Source organism: Haplochromis burtoni, unplaced genomic scaffold, assembly GCF_018398535.1.
Source record: "Haplochromis burtoni strain Fernald_Lab_line unplaced genomic scaffold, NCSU_Asbu1 Contig_113, whole genome shotgun sequence".
Taxonomy (NCBI): Eukaryota; Metazoa; Chordata; class Actinopteri; order Cichliformes; family Cichlidae; genus Haplochromis; species Haplochromis burtoni.
Window position 1 is genome coordinate 1,787,489 of NW_024582474.1, and position 21,684 is coordinate 1,809,172.

At 38.4% G+C, this 21,684-nt stretch overlaps 1 protein-coding gene across 1 annotated transcript; it reads left to right on the forward strand.

Annotated features, from left to right (window-relative positions):
* Window positions 1–1,432: 1,432 nt before the first annotated feature.
* Window positions 1,433–19,381, forward strand: pdzph1 (PDZ and pleckstrin homology domains 1). Its single transcript, XM_005929025.2, has 13 exons — window positions 1,433–1,586; window positions 2,317–2,420; window positions 2,924–5,158; window positions 5,252–5,413; window positions 5,783–5,944; window positions 8,729–8,830; window positions 12,801–12,911; window positions 13,024–13,202; window positions 13,287–13,444; window positions 13,640–13,682; window positions 13,849–14,035; window positions 16,799–16,934; window positions 17,375–19,381. The coding sequence occupies exons 2-13, from the start codon at window positions 2,360–2,362 to the stop codon at window positions 17,472–17,474; spliced, it is 3,636 nt and encodes a 1,211-aa protein (XP_005929087.1). The 5' UTR covers window positions 1,433–1,586; window positions 2,317–2,359; the 3' UTR covers window positions 17,475–19,381.
* The last annotated feature ends 2,303 nt before the right edge of the window (window positions 19,382–21,684 follow it).

Genomic DNA, 21,684 nt, shown 5'->3' on the forward strand with positions numbered 1-21,684 from the left:
ATATATATATATATATATATATATATATATACACACATATATATATGAGTAAATATTTCTAAGCATAATGACAATCAACAATATAAACCTGGCAGCTTGTGTGGGTCATCAGAAGTGGCCAAGGGCAAAAAGCCTGCTTTTGGTTTATTCGCTCTCTCTGGGCGCCATCTACCGCTCCACCATTGTGCTGGTTTGTTAGGCTATCTTTTGGTTCTTGCATCCTTATTCAACACCTTGCATGTACTTACCCTCGTCCATGCACTACTGATACCTAACACTTTAACAATTTATTGCCCGTTCAATTAAATAAACTGGAAAAAGTGTGTGTGTGGACTCTCCTTTGTTTTTTGCCAACTTGAGCAAACTGGTAACAGTAGGAAACAAACATAGTGACTCCTTTTGTATGCCAATTATTCACACTCACATTCACACCTTTGGACACTTAGAATAACCAATTAACCTAACCCCATTAATTCCATGTCTGTGTAAGGAAGCCAGATTTACCTTTTGGAATGTCTTATAAAGTAAAAAGCAAAGGTTGCATGCTTGTATTGTCTGGTCTCCTTACCCGAAGTGGAAACTGCTCTGACCTGGTTCCTTTCTCACCCTACATTGAATCATATCTGTTATTAACCTCTGTCTCTCTTCCTCAGCATGTCTTTTATCCTGTCTTCCTTCTCTCACCCCAACCGGTCGCAGCAGATGGCCCCGCCCCTTCCTGAGCCTGGTTCTGCCGGAGGTTTCTTCCTGTTAAAAGGGAGTTTTTCCTTCCCACTGTCGCCAAAGTGCTTGCTCATAGGGGGTCATATGATTGTTGGGTTTTTCTCTGTACCTATGAAGTGCCTTGAGGCGACTTTTGTTGTGATTTGGCGCTATATAAATAAAATTGAATTGAATTGAATTGAATTTCTCTCCAACTGATCTAAAATCTGTAGCTTATCTTCAGTTTGTTTAGAATGCAGCAACTAAGGTCTATTGTCACCATTCTTGTTGACCTTTGTTGAAATTCAGAATTGAATTTAAAATTCTTTTAATTACAACTAATGTCCTGCTAATATAACTGTTCTGTTATGATCCTATTTCTCTTTAGAGGCATCCATACTTTAGCACCTTCATCAAAAAGGCAATAGTCTTTTTAGTGAAACTCAACACTTTGTGTTATATAGACAAGCACTGAAGTGTAATATAAACATTAAAAAAAAGTAAATAATTGCAGGAATCGTTGAGCAAAAGGGAGGTAGTTATTCACAGTTGGTATTGTGAAAAAAGGACATAGAGAGACAGGGGTGAATGCTTTTTAAACATGTAGGAAAAAAATGTGCATCATGTGCTTTCTGCTTTCAATTGACCAGTGAAAAAGTATAGCTGAATAAGCAGGCTTAGTACTGCATCATCAGTGGCTGACAAGATTAAGCGTAATAAGCTGCTTAGTATCAAGAATAGAAACAATAAGAACTGGAACAGTCTGAGAGACACAGGCAATGTAGACAGTGGAAAAGAAGCAGCTGTTCGCCGGCAGTCTGTCTATCTTTTCATGTCTGCTACATAAAGGGTTGATAGCAGTCATCAGGATATCACATCAATAGGTAAGTCAGATGTTTTTCTATTTTTAAAATAAGTTTACTTGGTCAACATGATCCCTATAGAGCAAAGCTTTCTAACATTAAACATAGTAACCTAACAGCTCTAATTTTCACATTTGAATAAGTCACATGTCTGACTTTACTGACATTATTGTCGTTTATTGAAAATCATCTCTTGTCTTTCTCAGAAAAACAAAACAAAAAACAAAAAAACAAAACAAAACCAGGTGTCAGCTCTAACTTGTTAACACAATTTGATGTTTTATCTGTTTATAGATGGTGCTCATTCAGACAAAAGGAGTTTTTTTGTTTTGTTTGTTTTGCTTCTTAAGCAGGAAACTGTTTGATGCACATGTTAACTGAGTTGCACAGGATTATGTACCAGTGCATAAACTTTCTGTACATAACTGGATATTGCCAGGTTATAATTTTTCCTTTTGTATCAGTTTGTTCAACAGTAATTAGACATTTCAATAATTACTAGTGTTTGTATTTTTAAAAAAAATGGTGATAAATACTGAGAATTAAGCATCTTAATGATTTACATTTTCTGTTTCTTTAATAATTGCTTTCATGTCAGTGTAAAAAATGCCAAGCAAAAAAGCAAAACATTCATTAAAACAGTCAGAGCAAACTGACATATGATCTGCTTAGTCTGGAATCTGAAAATGTATTGAGCCAAAATGTGTACATATACCCATAAAAAATACAACACTTGTTTGTCTTCGTTCAGTGTTTTGTTTCCCAGCGGATGTGAGACTGTGGTGGATTTCAGAATGAGCAAGAGGGGGAGAAGGAGAAATAGCAAGAGGAGGAAGAGCTCCAGCAGCAACAAACGTGAGTTGGAGCTTGGGAGGACGCAGTGAGGTTAATCTTGTGCTTAGCTGATTCACATTTTTCTCCACACGTGCATACAACGTGCAAGTACTTCTTGAGACCGGTAGAGGACTAATAGCAGCTTCATAATAGTGGGTTTTATGGCATAACTAGTATAATGTTGAATCCTAATGGGCTTTTAACTTTATGGAGAAAAAGCTAAAATAAACAAGCAAAAGTATTGATCAGTACTTAAACCTCAATGCACGAGGTATCCAACAATCAAGCAACCCCAGAATGAAATTCACCAGTTCCAAAGTAATTTTGTAGTGTTGGGAAAATTGTGTTATATCATTTTATTTATGTAGCACTAACTCACAACAGCATTTGAGCTTTATATTGTTACAGTAAAGGGCCTACAATATTAGAAAGAAACCAGAACAAACTATGAGTAAGCACTATAATACTTGTACTGTCAAACATCCTCTAATATAATTATTTCACTATTTTGCTTTTTCTTTCAGAGAGTATCTCACCATACATCTTTAAAAAGCAGAACAAAAGCACTGTCTGCACCAAAGATGACATTGTTGAAAAGGGAGAAACAGACTCTTTTCGAAAGGAAAATGTACTGTCAAGATCTGAAGATGAGGAAAAATACAACAATCCTGAACCCAAGGAGAAAAGATTTAAGCAAGATTATCACTTGAATTCATTTGCACACCAAAAGAGTATTTATACCAAAACAACAAAGGACGAGAAGAACGGAGTGAAAATAGTAACCTCAGTTTCTGTAACAGGAGATTCATCACCAAATATTATGTTTCAGCAGTCACAAGAACCCTTATCTGAAAATCAAATCCACTCACCAATTCCAGTTACTAACATCCTGAATATTAACTGCTCTGGATCACATTTAAAACTTCAGCTTAATACATCTGGCAACAAGACCACACTTGTTTTCATGAATAAAAGCTGGTCCAGTACTGAGGTTTTTAAGAGCAAATTTGAGGAGACATGGATGCCAGACAATGAGTCTTCTGAACAACCATTGGATAATGTCCCTGATGAGGAAAAAAATCACAACAATAATGACAAAGATCACACTGGAACCACAAGTAAACAAACTGAGCCTTATTGTGATTCAAAATGTGCCAGATCTGCAAATATATGGGACAATCCAGACTGCAGTCAATGCTCTAGTGATGACAAACAACAAGGATCGGGAGACTTTAAACTGGCAGATCATCTATCAAGCCCACCGCTGCTGTTAAATATTAAACCTCAAGGAAAGAGGCAAAGTTTCCATACAAGTCTCAGTTCTGGTGATGAGTTCTGGCACATCCCCCCACCCCAAGAGTTTGCAGATATTAAAAACAATAGTTTAGAAGGTCTGACACAAGACTTAGCTTCTTGTAGAATCAACACTTCTAGTCCAGCTGTTGATAAACGAGGAGACTTGACCTCCACTGAGGAACTTCAATGTCTATATTGTGCACAAGAAGAAGAAAGAGGGGGTCTGCCACCTTCTTTTGATGAGTTATCGCAATCTGACAATTATGACCCCGTGTTCATGAGACCCTTGATGTCTACCAACAGGTCTAGCTTCATGAAAGACTTCATCAATAGTCAGAAAAGAAAATCCTGGATTAGAAATAATAGTATTGCCACCGTCGAACACAAAGTATGTTCATTACCCAAGAAAAGACGTCAAACATTTCCTGGGATGTCACAGGGTCTAGGACTGATGCAGGAAGATCTCCAGCTACCTTACAGAGAATCTTTTTCCTCTTTGGTCATGTGCTCACTTCCCCTCCAGACAGAGAAGCTAGAAAGGACTGAAAAGGGCGATGACAGGTTATCTGCATTTGGATTAGAAAATGATACATTTTCACAAACCAAAGGGAGTTTAAAACAAGTCCCGGAAATTCTAGACAGCCATGACAGAGCACAGCCATTGCTCAGTCCATTCTATGTGACTGGTTCTGAGATTAATCCTGAAATCATCATGAACACTGAACACTGTGAAAGACATGACTTCAACAGTCAACATGATACTAACTTGAGCATTTATAAGGATATGGAAAGTCTTGACACTGATGATTGTGAATATACTGTTGATCAATGTGAAGTAGCAGACAGTGGATTTGACCAAGAATTTGGAGAAGGAGAATATCACAGTCCAGAGCCCCTTACAGAAGAGCTAACTCGAAGAGCTTTTTCTATACAAGTCATCCCTCCATCCTGCAGTGGCTCAGAGGAACATATGCCACAGAGTCACTCAGAAATACTACCTGCAAACAATGAGGTTAAAAATGCAAACCAGAAGGATTCAGTCTCTTTTTTACCCGGATATAGCAAGTTCTCAGTTCAGACAATAACAGATGGTGCATTTGAGCCAAGTCTCTTGCAGAGGGACTCACAATTATCCCTGGATAGTTGTCTAAAGAGGGATTTTAGAAATGCTGTGGACGACCCATGCATGTCCCTCTTGCAGGACTTAGATGTAGAATCATTAAACTTAAATGATGTTACAGAGGACATTAAACCTAAACCAACTAGTGAAAACATGGAAGATACTGACCCTATTCTCCCACTGATAAATGAGGGGACAGATTATCTGGAAATCGACACAGAAAATTCAAGACAACCTGCAAGCATATCATCAGGTCCAGCAAAAGATTTTAAAGACACAGAGGTCCTTGCAAAAGAGACGCTTAGTAAAACTAACAGGACTGAAAAACAGATTGTATCTAAATGTAAGTTATTTCCATTCATATTCATTTAAATTCGTTTCAGCCAATTAGTTATGTAAAACTCACCTATTTGTGATTCTTCATGACCATTCCCAGCTTCTTTAGAGATCAAGGAGCATCTGAAGCCTGTGGTTCATAAAGATTCGGAAACAAGTGGCTCTGAACACTTGGCTAAAAGGCGAAAGCTCTTCAAAGAGAGCAAGCAGTGGAGCTCTGTTGGAGGAAGCTCAATCACCAGTGACATCACAGAGGAATCAGGTGACTTTGATGGAAAGCTTGAAGAAATGTCAGGGAAAAAATGTCATAAAGAGTAAGTTTAGTGATTAAATTTGATCTGCCAGTCCTGTAAGTGGTGCAAGCAGAATGCTGTATTATCTGTTTATTATCCATAAAAAGTGACTGGACTTCTTTAAGTTTTGTGAAGATGTTTCACATCTCATCTGCGAGGTTTCTTCAGTTTTATACAACCAGGTGGACAGGTATTCAAAACTTAAGTCGCTTTCTTTCCAAGCTCCTTACACTTCTTTGCTGATTTGACAACTGCAGATATAGAAATGCATCTATATGTAATGAATTGTGCTGTTTAGTGTTCGTTTGTTTGATTTGTGTCTTTCTTTGTTTTGCTAGTATCAGAGGACACGCCTTCTATGGACATAGCATTTCAAGAAAATGAAGACAGGGGCTTTTATACAGAAACATTCCACTCATCAGCATGGATTTTTCAAGGAGATAATGTAAGCTCTGGGGGAATTCATACCAGCCTAACCACCAGAACTCGTGCCGTCTCAAGTAAGCTGCAGCTTTTGTGTTTTTACAAAAAAGTTAACTTTATTTAATTTAATGACAGTAACAGGTCATTTAGTACTGAATCCTAGTTGTTACTGAGAATTACTGAGAAACTCTTGAGTACTGCAGAGATATTACTGTGAATTTAACTTAGCACTACCAGTCAAACGTTTTAGAACACCCCAATTTTTCCAGTTATTTATTGCAGTTCAAGTAGTTCTACTCCAATGAATAGCTTGAAATGGTACAAAGGTACGTGGTGAACTGCCAGAGGTTAAAAAAAAAAGGTAAGGTTACCCAAAACTGAAAAAAGTGCAGCTGTTCGGCAGCAATGGAGGTTGATCAAGCCTTGAAAGCTAGTGCAACTAATTCCTACAGGTGTTCCAACTTTTCTGGATTACTTACAACCCCCTCTGTCTGCATAACAGCAGTGTAGGAACACACTGTGGTATCGTACCCTCGTGAGCATCAGTTGAACAGCACTGTACTGCAGAAAGTAGTGTGTTGCTAAAAAAAAAAAAACAGTGCAAAAAACAAAATGGACAATGGAAGAGAGCCACATCAGCATAACACTTAAAAATGTACATCTTCCTACAGATAAATTGCAAAGAAAGTCAAGGTGTCAGTGAGTACAGTGGCACTCATAAACTGGGGCAAACTCTGACAGGAAGAGGTCCGCCAGATGCAAAGCCACAACTGAATCAGAGAACAAGTTTCTGAGAGTTAACAGCTTGCGGCACACAGGACAACAGCTTCAAGCACAGCTTAATAGCAACTGTAGTAAGCAATTCTCAGTTTCAACTGTGAAGAAAACCTTCAAGCTGTAGGTTTGACAGGACAAGCTGCAGAAAGAAAGCCCTCGCTAAGACATCAGAATAAAACAAAGAGGCTTGCCTGGGCCATGAAACGCTGCCACTGGACTACAGAAGACTGGAAAATGGACTGATGAATCAAAATTTGAAATCTTTGGTTCATCACAAGGAATCTTTGGATGCTGTCAAGTAAGCAAAAGGATGGTTCCACAGTGTGTGGCATCAACTGTCAAACGTGGAGGAGGAAGTGTGATAGCCTGGGGCTGTTTTGCTGGATCAGGGGGTGGTGACTTGTACAGAATGAGAGGCACCCTGAACAGAAACGGCTACCACAGCATTCTGCAGCACCATGCAGTACCGTCTGATATGTGCCTAGTTGGTCAAGAGCTCATCCTATAGCAAGAAAATCGATTACCTCAGGAAAAAAGAACAAGATGGTAAGCTTGAAAACATGGAGTGACCAGCACAGTCTCCAGACTTACTATCCATCAAGCTAGTTTGGGATGAACTGGACAGAAGAGAGAAAACAAAGCAACCTACAAGTGCCACACATTTATGGGAACTTCTGCAACAGATATGGGAAAAACGTTTTGAAGAATATTTGATTGCTATTGTGGAAAGAATGCCACGGGCATGTTCAGCTGTTATATCTGTGGCTACTTTGATGAGTCAAAAGAATACATTTTGCTCTATAAATTGATTCCACGATTTCTGTACTTTGCATTGCTTATTTGTAATATGCTTTCATTTCAGAGTGCAATGAGGCATTAAACTGCATAATCTTCTAAAAATCGGGGTGCTCTAAAACGTTTGACCGGTAGTGTACATACAGCGGGTGAAATAAGTATTGAACAAACTAACAATCCTCTAAGTAAATATATTTCTTTCTTTTTAGTAACCTGTCCTGTCTGGAAGTTTTAGCAACCAGATTCATGATCTAAATGCTTTGTGGTGCCAAACACATTTGCTTTGCCAAGAGGAACATTCAATTTTGCATGTGTGTGAGTGTCTGTGTGAAACAGAGAGAGAAAGAAAGAATGTGAGTGCCTGTGCATGGGTGTTTGTCATGAAACGTACTTGATAATGAGGGTGAGAGACTGCAACAACGTCCCCTGGGGACGAGAGACAGACAGGGGAAGACCCCACCCAGTCCCCCAAGAGTGTTGAAAATCCGAGGCCAAAGTGTGTCCCCGCCGGTTTAAGGAAGAGGGAAGCCCACAGCTAAAAGGCAGGAGTGCTAAAGAACCAGAGGCACTAGGCAGCTGACCCTGGCAGAGGCCGGCCATCCCAGCACAATCCGAGGAAATGACCTGGGCGCAATCGGTGGAGCCCCAATGCAACAAAAACGTCCAAGCCAACCACAGCCCCAAGGCAGCAGGTCAGCAATCACACCAAATCGCCCAGCCAGGCACCCCAGAGCCAGCAAATGCCCATATCCTGTGGGTGGGGCAACAACAACCAGTGGATAGCAGCAGGGAGAGGAACCCCCACCCCCCTCATGAAGCTGCACAAAGACAGATAACCATCCACATCCACCCTGCCCTTCGAAGTGCGGATGAATGGATGATCCCCAGAGCCAACAGCAACCCTGGGATGCAGTTGGCTTGACCCTGGAACACCAGCCAACCTCTGCCCCAGACAAGGTGCAGGAAACACGGGTGCATGAAGACCTGCCTGCTCCTATCTCTGCTTGTCAGTGTTAAACGTGGCCCGTTGGGTGTATGCGTTGGAGTGTGAATTGTAAATAGTGAGTATGACTGTGTAAAAAGTAGAGTGCTATTAAAATGACGATTTTGTGTCATTTTCTCATTATTACACATAAATTAATTTATGTACATATTTGGTTTGATTGTGTCCATTGGATATTTACCTAGAAAATTGGTGATGAGTTCAATGCCTTTTTTACCTGCTGTGCATATGTATATTTTGCTGCTCTTGTTAAACATCTCTTTCATCATCTTCAAACATCTTCCAGTTCGAGAGAGGACTGTTAAGATCAGCAAAGGGACAGGAGAATATCCCTGGGGCTTTCGAATACAGTTTTCTAAACCCATTGTGGTCACAGAGGTTGACACAAGTAAGTAAATTTCTATATCATAGTGCTGACTCAACAGGGTGTTCAACTGCTTTGTAGTTGTTATTTTGCATGGGTTTTTTTTATTTTCTGGAATTTAAGCATTGCAAAAGTAACCAGGATGCAAATGTAATTACACATTTCGTGGACCCGCTGTTTATCCTCTACCTAATCCCACGAGCCAAGGTGTGAAAACAGGTGTGGGCCACAATCAGGGTTTCAGGTGAATCCATTGTGAGATCTAGCCCCAACCTATCATGTGATTTCCTGAGGTCAAATGGCCCAGGATGTAAGTGGGCGTTTAGGCGTCTGGGAAGGGATCTCAAAACTGGATTATAGATGGCAGACAGTTGGTGTTGTAAGGCACCGCCTCTGTTCAAAGAAGGTCGTTTACAGTGGACATAGATGGCTTCTTTCACTCCTCATTCAAACCATCTGTCTTCTCTGTCCAAAATGTGAACATTGGCATCTTCAAAAGAGTGATCTTTGTCCTTTAGATCCAGATGGACAGCTGAGTCTTGTCCCATCAAGGTGGCTCTTCTATGTTGTGCCATGCATTTATGGAGTGGCTGTTTGGTTTCTTCAATGTAGAGGTCTGAGTATTCCTTGCTGCACTGTACAGCATACACTACATTGTTAAGGTTGTGTACGGGAGTTTTGTCCTTGGAATGAATCAGTTTTTGTCTGAGTGTGAGGCTGGGTCTGAAGTACACTGGGATGTCATGTTTGGAGAAGACTCTCCTGAGTTTCTCTGATAAACCTGCTACATAAGAGATGACAATATTGTTCTGCTTGTCCTGATTCTCCCTAGTTGTGTCTGACCTTCTGCTCTGTGCATCTTTGCTGATTTGTCGAAAGCCCAGTTAGGAGAACCACATGTTTTAAGAGCTTTCTTTACATGTGTGTTTTACCCCCTTTCCCCTTCTGGCTTAGAGGGAACATTTTCTGCCCGGTGTTGTAGGGTCCTGATTACTCCAAGTTTGTGTTCCAGAGGGTTTAAGTTTAAAGATATAATTAATCCACTGTTATCTTCTTCAATGCCATGTGGCAACAGTGCAGAGCAGCTACCTGATCTTTGGTTTGTCTGTTTGGGAGCTGACACAGTCTCTAAGTCTACACAGCCAGTGATGAGAGGTGTGTAAGATTGCAACTCTGCTTCCTGGTCCCAACTCTGGATAGTCACGTTTTGGGGGAGGGGTTTATAAAATTGGCCAGATCTCTAGAAATGAGACCCATCCATGAGCTGCTCGATCCAAAGTGGGATAGATGTTTTCTCTCCTAACAAGACTGGGTTTTCTGTAGAAAATTTCCCAATCATTTATAAAGCCCACATCATTTTTGGACACCACTTGCTAAACATGTCATTACTGGTCCAATTGGGGAGGCAACCAAAGAAAACAACTATTATAATAATGATCAACCTATCACTATTAATTAGCTACATACCACAGACCTTCAAGTTGGCAGTAGTTAAAACTATTACTTAAATAGCCATCACTTGACTGAGCGGTCTTAGCTAATTATAGGGCAGTCTCCAACCTTCCTTTTGTCCCAAGAATTCTTGAAAGAGTACCCAACAGCTAACTGATCATCTGCAGAGGAATGGCTTATTTGAAGAGTTTCAGTCAGGTTTCAGAGCTCATCACAGCTCAGAAACAGCTTTAGTGAAGGTTACAAATGATCTTCTTATGGCCTCTGACAGTGGACTCATCTTTGTGCTTATCCTGCTAGACCTCAGTTCAGTAGTCGATACGATTGACCACAACCGCCTCTGTCAGTGCGCCCCAGGGCAGCTGTGACTACAATGTAGCTTGCCATCACCAGTGTGTGAATGTGTGTGTGAATGGGTGGGTGACTGATTGTGTAAAGCGCTTTGGGGTCCTTAGGGACTAGAAAAGTGCTATACAAATACAGGCCATACCATACAATACAACAACAACAACAATAAAAATAATAATAACAACAACAACAATATTGTTGCAATTAGAGCATGGTGTAGGAATTACAGGTACTGCGCTGCAGTGGTTTGAACTGTATCTATCTAATACATTTCAATGTGTTCAGGTAAATGGAGAGACCTCACCACACACTAAGATTATGTTTAATTCAGCTATAGGTTAGTGTATAGTTTAGCCCTAAAAATCTTAGAAATATTGAATCCAACTGGATGTTTACTCTTGATGACATTACCTTGGCCTCCAGTAGCACTGTGAGGAGTCTTAGAGTCAATTTTGACCACGATATGTCCTTCAATGCACATATAAAACATCACTCTGCAGTTAATCATAATTTATTATTATTCTCTGACTCTCTTGCACTACTTGTCTTTGTCCTGTATTCCTCCCCTCACCACCAAATGGTCGTGGCAGATGGCTGCCCCTTGCTGAGGCTGGTTCTGCTGGCGGTTTCTCCTTATTAAAAGAGAGTTTTACCTTCCCACTGTCACCAAAGCACTTGCTCACGTAGGGCGATTAGATTGTTGGGGTTTCTCTGTTTTCTCTGTATTATTTTAGGGTCCTTACCTCACAGTATAGAGTGCCCTAAGGCAACTCTTGTTGTGATTTGGCACTAAATAAATAAAATTGAATCAAGAATTAGGTATAAAACATGAGTTAGTAAAAAACTGCAAATTTATACTTTACTTCTTGTTTTTTTATATACTTTACTTTTATTGAAAGTTTTATAATTTTGACATTCATCCACATAAAAAAAACAAAAAACATAATACACACTGACAACAACATCTTGGCACAGTGAAACCCTCATATCTGCCCGGTCTGGGGGAGCTCCCCTCCACCTCTTTTTAGGTGTCTTCAGGTTTTGTGTTACTGCTGAAGTCTACGTAGCACTTTACAGTCCACCCCTGGTGATGTTCGGAAGGGTATTTCCAGTCTATTTTATGAGGTGCCTTCTAAAAGCAGTGGCCACATCCTTAGCTGGCTTTTCTTCTTCCAGTGGTTGCATTAAAAAATATTTAGCTAAACTCTGGTTATATAACCCACCACCCATCATCCCACATTTCCACCTTCAACAAATCTCTCCCACTTCCTCCAGTTTTTATGAAATTGGTCCCTTTTGAGATTCAAAAGAGATGTAAGTTTTTCCATTCTGTATATTTCCTCCATTATTCCTATCCAATCTTTCTTTGTTGGGTGCTCTTTCTCCAGCCACTTCCTGGTAAGAGCTTTTTTACCCGCTCCCAACAGGATATTTATCAAATATTTGTCCCTTAAGAAGACTGCTGATGGGATATCGCCCAGATACACAGTACAGAAATCCAAATTTAATTTGAGACCAGTCACCAAGTAAATTGATTTGACCATTTCACCATTTCACTGCAGTATGGTTGGATTACTGGGCATTTCCAAAATATATGAAAGTGATCTGCCATATTTTCCTCACAGTTTCTCCAGCAGCGTCTCTCGGTTGACCAGTTTGTTTGTATTTTATTTTGGGGGTTATAAAAAAACCTAATAACATTTTTCCCTTCAATAACCCGAACTAGTAGTTTTCATCTGTGTTCCACATATATTTAACCAACTTTCCTCTGATATGTTGACTTTAGCCTCCATCTCCCATTTAATTTTAATATAATTGGTTGATTGATCTGTGATTGCAGGTTCTGATAAAGTTTAGCTATCAATTTATTTTTAATCTTCCCTTTATAAGCTTCTATTATAAGGGGGACTAGGCCTCCACTATGTTCTTCTGTAGTTTTTATGTTACTGTTGAAATAGGACCTGACTTGGAGATAGCTGAAAAAAAAATCTTGGTTTTCCAAACCAAATGGGCTCAGCCCTATGTATTTAGAATGGGAAGGCAGATGAGCAAAAAAGGTTGTGTAATACTTGAAAAAATTTCTGTGCAATTATGTACCGTAAGGACTGTGTTTGCTTTTCTGCTTGTCATTTGTTTTGATAACTTACATCGTGTTGTTTCCTGTTAGTTTAACATTTATTTATTTCTGTTTCAGATGGAGCTGCAGAGGAAGCTGGGTTGATGGTAGGAGACTATGTCCTAGCTGTCAATGGTATTGATGTCACCAGCATTCCTCATTCTGAAGCTGCTGATTTAGCCAGACAAGGTGTGTTGTGCTATAAACAATAAAGCACATTTGTGGAATGGACTCATAAAGAACCAATATGGAGGCCAGAAGCCTAAATTAGATGGTAACTGTGATATTGTTGATATTATAGGTCCAGATGTTCTGACATTGACTGTTGGTTCAGACATTGCTCGTGGTCCTAACGCACCGAGACCAGCCTGTCGTGGTTACCTTCATAAGCGTACTCAGTCTGGTCTGATTAAAGGATGGAGAAAGAGGTGGTTTGTACTGACGCATGACTGCTGCCTTTACTACTACAGACACAAACGGGTAAGCATGATACAGGTCATCAAAATCAAACAGTCCACAAAGAAATTTTTGTGTACTTTTGGCGCTACTTCATGGTCATTACAGGATGAAGGCAAAAGGCAGGCACTTTCAGCAATAAAGATGGAAGGGGCTGAGGTGGGACCAGACACTTCACTTGGAAAACCATTTGTGTTTAAGTGTCATCCTCAGTCTGGTTTTCGAGTTTACTTCTTCTGCGCCACTTCCAACCAGGAAATGAAAAGGTAGAAAGACAGATATAACTTTCCAAACCAAACATATTTAAAATATTTTTACGTACCATTTTCTTTTTCTGTATTCTGAATTCTAATTGCAGTTCTTTAAACTGCAGTCTATATTCTTTATTTCTTCAAAAAGCGAAAGAGAGAAATTGAAATAAAAACCATGTTTAAAATCTTATTTGTCTTGTTGGATTCCAGATGGCTGGAAGCAATGGAGAAATCTACCCATACCATTACACAAGTAAGTTCTATATTTTTATAAATCAAAGAGGGCTTGTTACAGAAAATGTTCATTTAATTGCATATAAAATTTACCTCAGATTGGAGTAAATAGGTCATGTTGTTGATTGCGGTGGCTTACCACCAGTTTAAGCTTAAACTGATCTCAAATAACTCTTATGTTTTAGAACCATGTTTGGGTGGATGTCACTAAACACAACTCTAATCTGCCCCCGCTGGCTGTAAAAAATCCAGACTGTCTTGGATTGCTTCATAAAATGGATAAAAGCAAGGATTCCTGGGTACAGCACTACTGCATTCTGAAGGATGGGTGCCTCTACTTGTACAGTGGCATCCGTGCAACTCACGCACAAGGTACAGCTCTACATCATGTTTTAAACACTGACATGGAACATAGCAGTGGCAGTTCCAGAATTATAGGAAGGGAAAATATTTCTGAGAAAAATAATGACAGAACTGGTGTTTTATTGATTTTTTTTTTTTTAGCATTTGGCAGGTGGTACTGTGATGTCTGTCTTTGGTGACAGGGGTTGCTGCAGCACCCGCAGCACCCCTGCTTCCCACAGCCTTGGACAGTTCTGTTAAAATGTTTAATGTTGATGAAAAAAGGCTGCAAAAAAATTGACTGTAATTATAAAAACTATTTGATGTCATATAAATGTCACAAGCAGAAAATGCCAGAAAGTACCAGTGCTGGGCTCTCAACAACAAAACTGAAGTTTGCAATAAGATGTTAACAATCAGTAAAAATTAAGGGTGTACTATCAACTATATCATTTTCAAAGTCAAGATTCCAGAGTTTAAGCTGGTCTTACTTATACAGTGTTGATCAAAAGTTTCAGACCACTTGAAAAATGGCAAAAAAACATCATATTTTCCATGGTTGGATCGTAACAAGGTTCCAAGTAAAGCTTCAACATGCAACAAGAAGAAATGGGAGTGAGACAAAACATTTTTCTGGATTTTATTGGAAACAATGCTTAAACTGAAACTGGCTGTTTTACATCAAAAGATCAGGACCACAACCAAAAAAAAAACAGAAATCAAAGATCCAGACATGAACTCAGTAATGAGTAGCTCCGTTATTGTTGATCACTGCAAGAATTTGTTGCGGAATGCTTGAAGCAAGCGTTTCCATGAGGTGAGTGGGAACATTTCTCCAAGTGGTGAAGACGGCTGCACAAAACATCGGCATCTACTGTCTGGAACTGTTGTCCATTTTTGTAAACTTCTCTTGCCATCCATCCCCAAAGGTTCTCAGTTGGATTAAGATCAAGGGAACACGCAGGATGGTCCAAAAATGTGATGGTATTCTCAACGGCATTAACGTTGGAAACATCCCATGTTTGGTGCTCTTTTGCAAAGTCCAAACAGTCAGTTCTGTGGCATTCAAGGAGACGAGGCCTTTGAAGATGTTTTTTATTTTTGAAGCCCTTCAGTATCAGATGCCATCTGATGGTTATCAGGCTGCCGTCGGCACCAGTAACGGCCTTAACTTCGGTCGAGGATCATCCAGTGTCTTGACGGACAGCCAACTGCATCCTCCGGCTCATTGCTGGTGAAATATTTTTTGGTGTTCCACTTGACTTTTTTGTTCCATAACCCTAAGGATCATTTAAGAAATTCCAAATGACTGTCTTACTGCATCCCACCTCAGCCGTGATGGTGCGCTGCGAGAGACCCTGCAAAATATGATTTTAAACTTTTGATCGGGAGTGTACTACAGGTGAATTAACAGCTTACTGAGCTTTATGCAATAGCAAATATTTTCGTCTCTGTACACTAAAGGTAATAGTTATAGGAATAGAAATAGAAATTCAACTTCTTTTCTCAAAATAGAATTACTTTTGTCAAAAGTGTAACTTTAGTCTTAAAATGATCAATAATATTCTTTTTTCTTAATGTGGCCCTAGTACTCGTCTGTACATTTAGAGTGGTGTTATTATTACTTATCTGCTCCTCTGTGTATTAGGAATTCAATCGAGTTTTTTAGAGACACTGCTACTGCCCCAGTTTTTAAATTCCAAGCCAATCTCATAGCAAAACTTGGTATATTCATTAGAAAAGAAAACTATACGCTCATTTTCATTAATAGGTTTATTTGTGTCAGTTATCACGACTTTATAACCTATACATTTCTATAGGAGTAAATAAACTGCCACAGGAGTGTTTTAAAATCTGTCTGTGAAAATTTTTAACTCTTTGGTCATGTTATTCTTGTCCTATTTTATTCCTCTTTTATGTTGGGGAAACAAATAAATATTCACTCTAAAAAATACTGTTCTCATAAACTTTGTTCATGCTCTTTATCTCAACAACACACTTGACGGGGAAACGTTAATGTGACACAACAAAAAACATCAGCGCTATCATCAGCATTGGCTGTTTCTGATAAGCTGGCAACAGTCAACAAGGCTGATTTTCAGCTCATATATATATATGTGCATCCACAGCAAGCGGCAAGTTGGTGACAGCCTATTTCATGAACTGGTGAATCAAAATAAGGATCGAATAAAGGCTCAAAGGAATTCTGTATATTAAATAATGGATCTCTGTGGGTTTGTTAGACCCATGTTCAACATGATACAGATGTTCTAAAACAGGTCTGTGTGCAATGGTGAGAAACAATTTATTGTATACACTCTTCTCTAATTGGCCAGAAACTGTAGGACAGAAACATACTTTTTCACCTTGGTCTTATATAAATTATTGTAACAGCCACCGTGGAGCTTTTTTACTTTCTGTTTCATATTAGTTTTATGCCTTACCAGCATGAATGTAATGACATAAATACAATGTAAAATGTCACTAATGTTTATTCCCATTTTTATTTTTTAGGTAAGGACAAGTAAGCCAATCACTCAAACCTATTGGTTATGTCTCACAGTGTTTTGTCCCTTAAAATCTCACTTCAAGTGCCTGCATAACCACTTACCAGTTAAATGAAATTCCTTTTATAATAAATGCTGAAAGCTGGTTTTGCTCTTTTGATTGACAAAGGAAAGCAAATACATGACCTGCTGCTGCGAATGAATGATCTGGTCTGGTGAAACTTCCATTGTGACTACATTTGTGAAAAAAATGGAACATATATTCATCTTATCATCATTTCTTCAGGTGGCATCTACCTTCAGGGTTACATGGTGCGAGAGCAGTCTTATGGAGCCAAGAATTCAATCATTGAGCTGAAACCTCCATCTGATGAGTTCAGAACTTTCTACCTGTGTGCTGAAAACGCAAATGAAAATAAACGGTGAGGAGCTGACTCTTGTTTTATTTATACTAGTTCCTTAGTACTAGAAACAGCAACCCCTGTGATCTTGCACTTAGTACACCTGTGTCAGTATAAGAGAGCTTTGTATGAGTGCGGTTTAGGTATCAAAAGTGACTGACTTGTAACAGCGTCTTCTATTTGACCCAACAACGCCAGGGACTGTGGTGACATTCTGTTACTCTATTTGTACACAAAGACATCTTTCTAGTGTGTTTTTGTTGTGTCTGCTTCTCAGTGTGCTGCTGCTGCTGCTTCTGCCCTCCGACTCTCCACTCTCTATCCCAGTGTGCTGCTTAAATTAGACGACAATTGCAGGATTTATCAAACTATCTCGTATATAAGCTTTTTTAAATATATATATTTTTAAAAACAACAGTTGAAAGATGCTGTCATGTTGACGTTTCTGTTTTTCTTTACAGATGGATTATAGCTATCAAAGCTTCAATAAAGAAGTGGCTGCCTTTACACCAGGCACTTCAGCACTACATGAATGGACCACCAGAAGAGACCAGAATGTGAATGAACATGTGTCTGTAAATACTGACAGAATCTTGTGGATCACTGATTAAGCCTCCTGTTTGCAGACTGCTATACTTTCCATATGTGAGGGACAAGATTATTTATTTGATTTTTCTTTCTTCTCTTTTTTTACACTGCTTACTTTCAGCCTCGTTCATTTTTTATAATTCAATGTGGATTTTTGCAATGGATTCTAATTTTTTAGATCAAGGTTGTATACGCAAACAAATGAGGCGTAAAATTTATACTCTATAAATAAATTTTATTATGATTAAAAAACATTCACACGGGAAAAGTCAGTACATCGCTAAACGGTTCAAATATCACATCGATCACCTTCATCTGTGTAGACTGTATTAAAAGGATTACATGTGTGTTTCCATTTCCTGTGATGTATTATTTGACCTAACTAATCTTATACCTAAAAATACCTTATACCTTTTCATTGTTTTTAAACAACCATGTTCTTTTCCTTTGAAAGCATCCTTTACACGTCCTGTATGCCTGTCTCTATAGACAGCACCAACTACTTAAGAATGCTGAGGATTTTGCAGGACGGTGACATCAGGCTTATAGGCAAAATAATATCTGGATATTAATAAAATTACTTCTGATATTTTTCATTTTCTTAAAGGAAATGTGAGTCATTTTATTGTTTTCTGTGTGCACGTATTTCAGTTAAAAAATGTTTTTAGATTGCTTCGTAAAAAAATTCACAAGATTAAAATTAACAACAGACTCAGTGAAAACAAAAAGATATTGATTACATCAGTTTAGCTAATTGCCCTCTAATCTTTAGCCATTTTGTTCTGTACTTCATTTATACTGTGTTGTGAATTCCAAACACTCTTTGGGCAGGTTTCATTTTTTAAAATTTTTTATATCACATGTTGACATTTCTATGCTTTTATATTAATATGGTGTTTTTATACCAGTTTTCCTTTTGATACTTCCCCCCCACTGTAGAACAGACAGAAATGTATTACTGTCACTGTAATAAATTCTACAATCAAGTCCTGAGATTTTGCTTCTTACATTTAATTACCATCCATTTCTTACAAATGTTATGATTCAAATTAAATTAATTTATGAACTCTTTCTGCATTCAGTATCTTCCTCAAGGACACTTTGGCATGCAGGGATTGAACCACCAAACCTCGGATTAGGAGATGTGCTACTAATAGAGTTTCTTGAATAATAAATAGTAAGATATTCCTGCTTTACGTAGGGCTTTTTTGTAGAACAACAGAATAGAGTAGAATTTTTTCCAGTCTAAATGACGATCCTCTAATGTAGTGAGATGCAATTTCCTCTCAAATTTGCAAGTTTTCTGCTTGTATTTTATTGTCTTGTATTATGTGTTGTATTACTGGCCTTTGAACATTTTGTTCCTTCTACTATAGTCACTCTGAGCTGTGTGTCTTCTACATGGTAGTCTAGCTGACAGTGAGCTGTTCATGCCCCTTGCACACAACCTTCTATTAAAGTGACTGCATGCAGTTCAGAATTGAGACTTAATGCGCAACTAAGTAAGTAAGATAGTGGGATGACTTTTTTTTTTTTTAAAGTGACCCAAGTTCTTTATGAAGTCATCATATTCAATCATTATTGGGGTGTCTCCAAAAGCAGCTTTCAATACAGCCACATTGTCAGATAATCGTTTACTGCAACATTTACAGTGATCTCCATCGCGCTCAATAGATAAAAACTTTAGAAAACTTCTTTTTTTTTATCAGCTGAAAGAAATAGGAACATTTTAAAAAGTGATCACAATAAAGTACAAAAAAGAACTTGGCTACACAGGAGATCTACATTACCTTTCACAGCATATCACAGACTGTCTGGCTATTTAAACTGTTGTGTAAACTACTGAATTTCACATCCTCTACTGCCAAAGGTTTTTCTTTTAGGTAAATTTTTTTTGCCTAACTTAAGTCACTCATATTGCTAATTAATATTTGTTCCCATCAAGACAAACATTAAAGTTCATAGAGGAAGGTGTAGTGTAACATGTTAAGAGATCACTAATGTCAGCTCACACAACAACATTAAAAATGTTAAAGTCTTTTTTTTTAAAATTATATTGTTATATTATCATAACACTGCATTATTATTTTGTTTCCACCAAGTATTTGTGGATAAAGTGAAATGCACTTAAAAAAGAAATGAAAATACACTTGTTGAAAGGACATTTTGCAGACTACCCAATTTGAATTTGCTTCATCTGAGTCTGGGCCAAGTTGAGAATATTCGTATTATAAATATTCAGAAAGAACTAACTCAAAATTCTCTTTCTTTACACAGCTTTTTAGACAAAAACAACACTTTCTAAAAGCTAAATTCATTTAGAAATGTGCTTGTTTTGATCATTACATAATTAATATTACAGTATTTATGATGTTTTAAATGGTAATAATTATTGCTCATCATAATTCATAATTTCTGGCTCTCAGATTGTATTAGAAAGTTACAGTGGCATACAGCAATGCGACTGACATGCTCTATAGCTCTGACCTGAGAATGTTGAGATAAACGGTCTCACAGATTGCACCTCAGATTATTTCATTTTACGCAACAGAACTTGGGAGATGCCATTATAACATTAAATTTAGATTTCACAAAGGCTTGTTACAGCTTAAATTAATACATTTTACACTGATAAATGTAACAAAAAACACAAGTTCTGAAACAAGAATTCACAATTTCAATTCTTTCAAAGAAGCATGTCCAACGGTGCATACTCAAGGGGTGTACAGATCTGTAAGTGTTTAATGGCTTACTTATATATACAATACTGTTGTTGTAGTGTTTTCTATAGGAACACATAGTTAGTGCCATGGTGGTGACAGAAGCAGAGAATTCCAGAGACAGTCTGTAGCACACATCCAACAGTGCAATACGTCCAGAAAAAAAGTGTTCTGCAACAGAGGGACTGAAAACTCAACCATTACGAGCTGTAAGGGAAATCTACACACTTATTAAAAACACATCTCACATCTGTACATACTGCCGTCATGAACAATGCAGAAAACAAATGATGCACTGATACATATTTGCTACAATAAGCAATAAAGATTTACAAGAAGTGAAGTGACACTCTCTCACACTATCTGTAGTGGAAGACACATGGTCATTTGGTTGAATTTCATCAAACTACACGATAATCCTCCATTCTGTCCAGTGTGGCTGCAAATTGAGTCTCTTAAAGAAGCATGGCAAACTCTGCATCCCTCTAAAATTCTTTCTCATGCCTTTCATAGTCACATTAGTAAGCGATACCAGCGGTCTAAGGAGATGACCAAATAATTGAAGCATCCTTAGTTAAAGTCTGACTGGAGATATTTTACATGTCTTTCCTCTGTCATTTATATTTACCACCTTTCATCAGTTATTGGATTCAATCAAAAGTGAAAGTACATACACTACCAGTCAAAAGTTTGGACACACCTTCTCGTTCAATGGTTTTTCTTTATTTTCATGAACATTTACATTGTAGATTCTTGCTGAGGGCACCATAACTGTGAATGAACACATGTAGAATTATGTAGTAAACAAAAATGTGTGAAATGACTCAAAAGATGTTTTATACTTTAGAATCTTCAAAACAGCCACCTTTTGCTTTGATTACTGCTTTGCACACACTTGGCATTCTCTCGGTGAGCTTCATGAGGTCGTCACCTGAAATGGTTTTCCAACAGTCTTGAAGAAGTTCCCAGAGATGCTGAGCACTTGTTGGCCCTTTGCCTTCACTCTCATCCCAAATGATCTTGGGTTTAGGTCAGGTGACTGTGGAGGCCAGGCCATCTGCACTCCATCACTCTCCTTCTTGGTCAAATAGCCCTTGTGCAACCTGGAGGTGTGTTTGGGGTCCTTGTAATGTTTTCAAAAATAAATGATTGTTCAACTAAACACAAACTAGATGAGATGGCGTGTTGCTGCAGGATGCTGTGGTAGCCATGCTGGTTCAGTGAGCCTTCAACGTCACCAGGAAAGCAGCCCCACACAAAGACACGGCGAGTGGAATCAAAGATCTCTAATTTGGACTCATCAGACCAAAGCACAGATTTCCACGGGTCTAATGTCCATTCCTTGTGTTTCTTGGCCCAAACAAATGTCTTCTGCTTGTTACTTTTCCTTAGTATTGGTTTCTTAGCTATTTGACCATAAAAGCCTAATTTGAACATAGATGTTCTGCTACTGGGACTGTTGT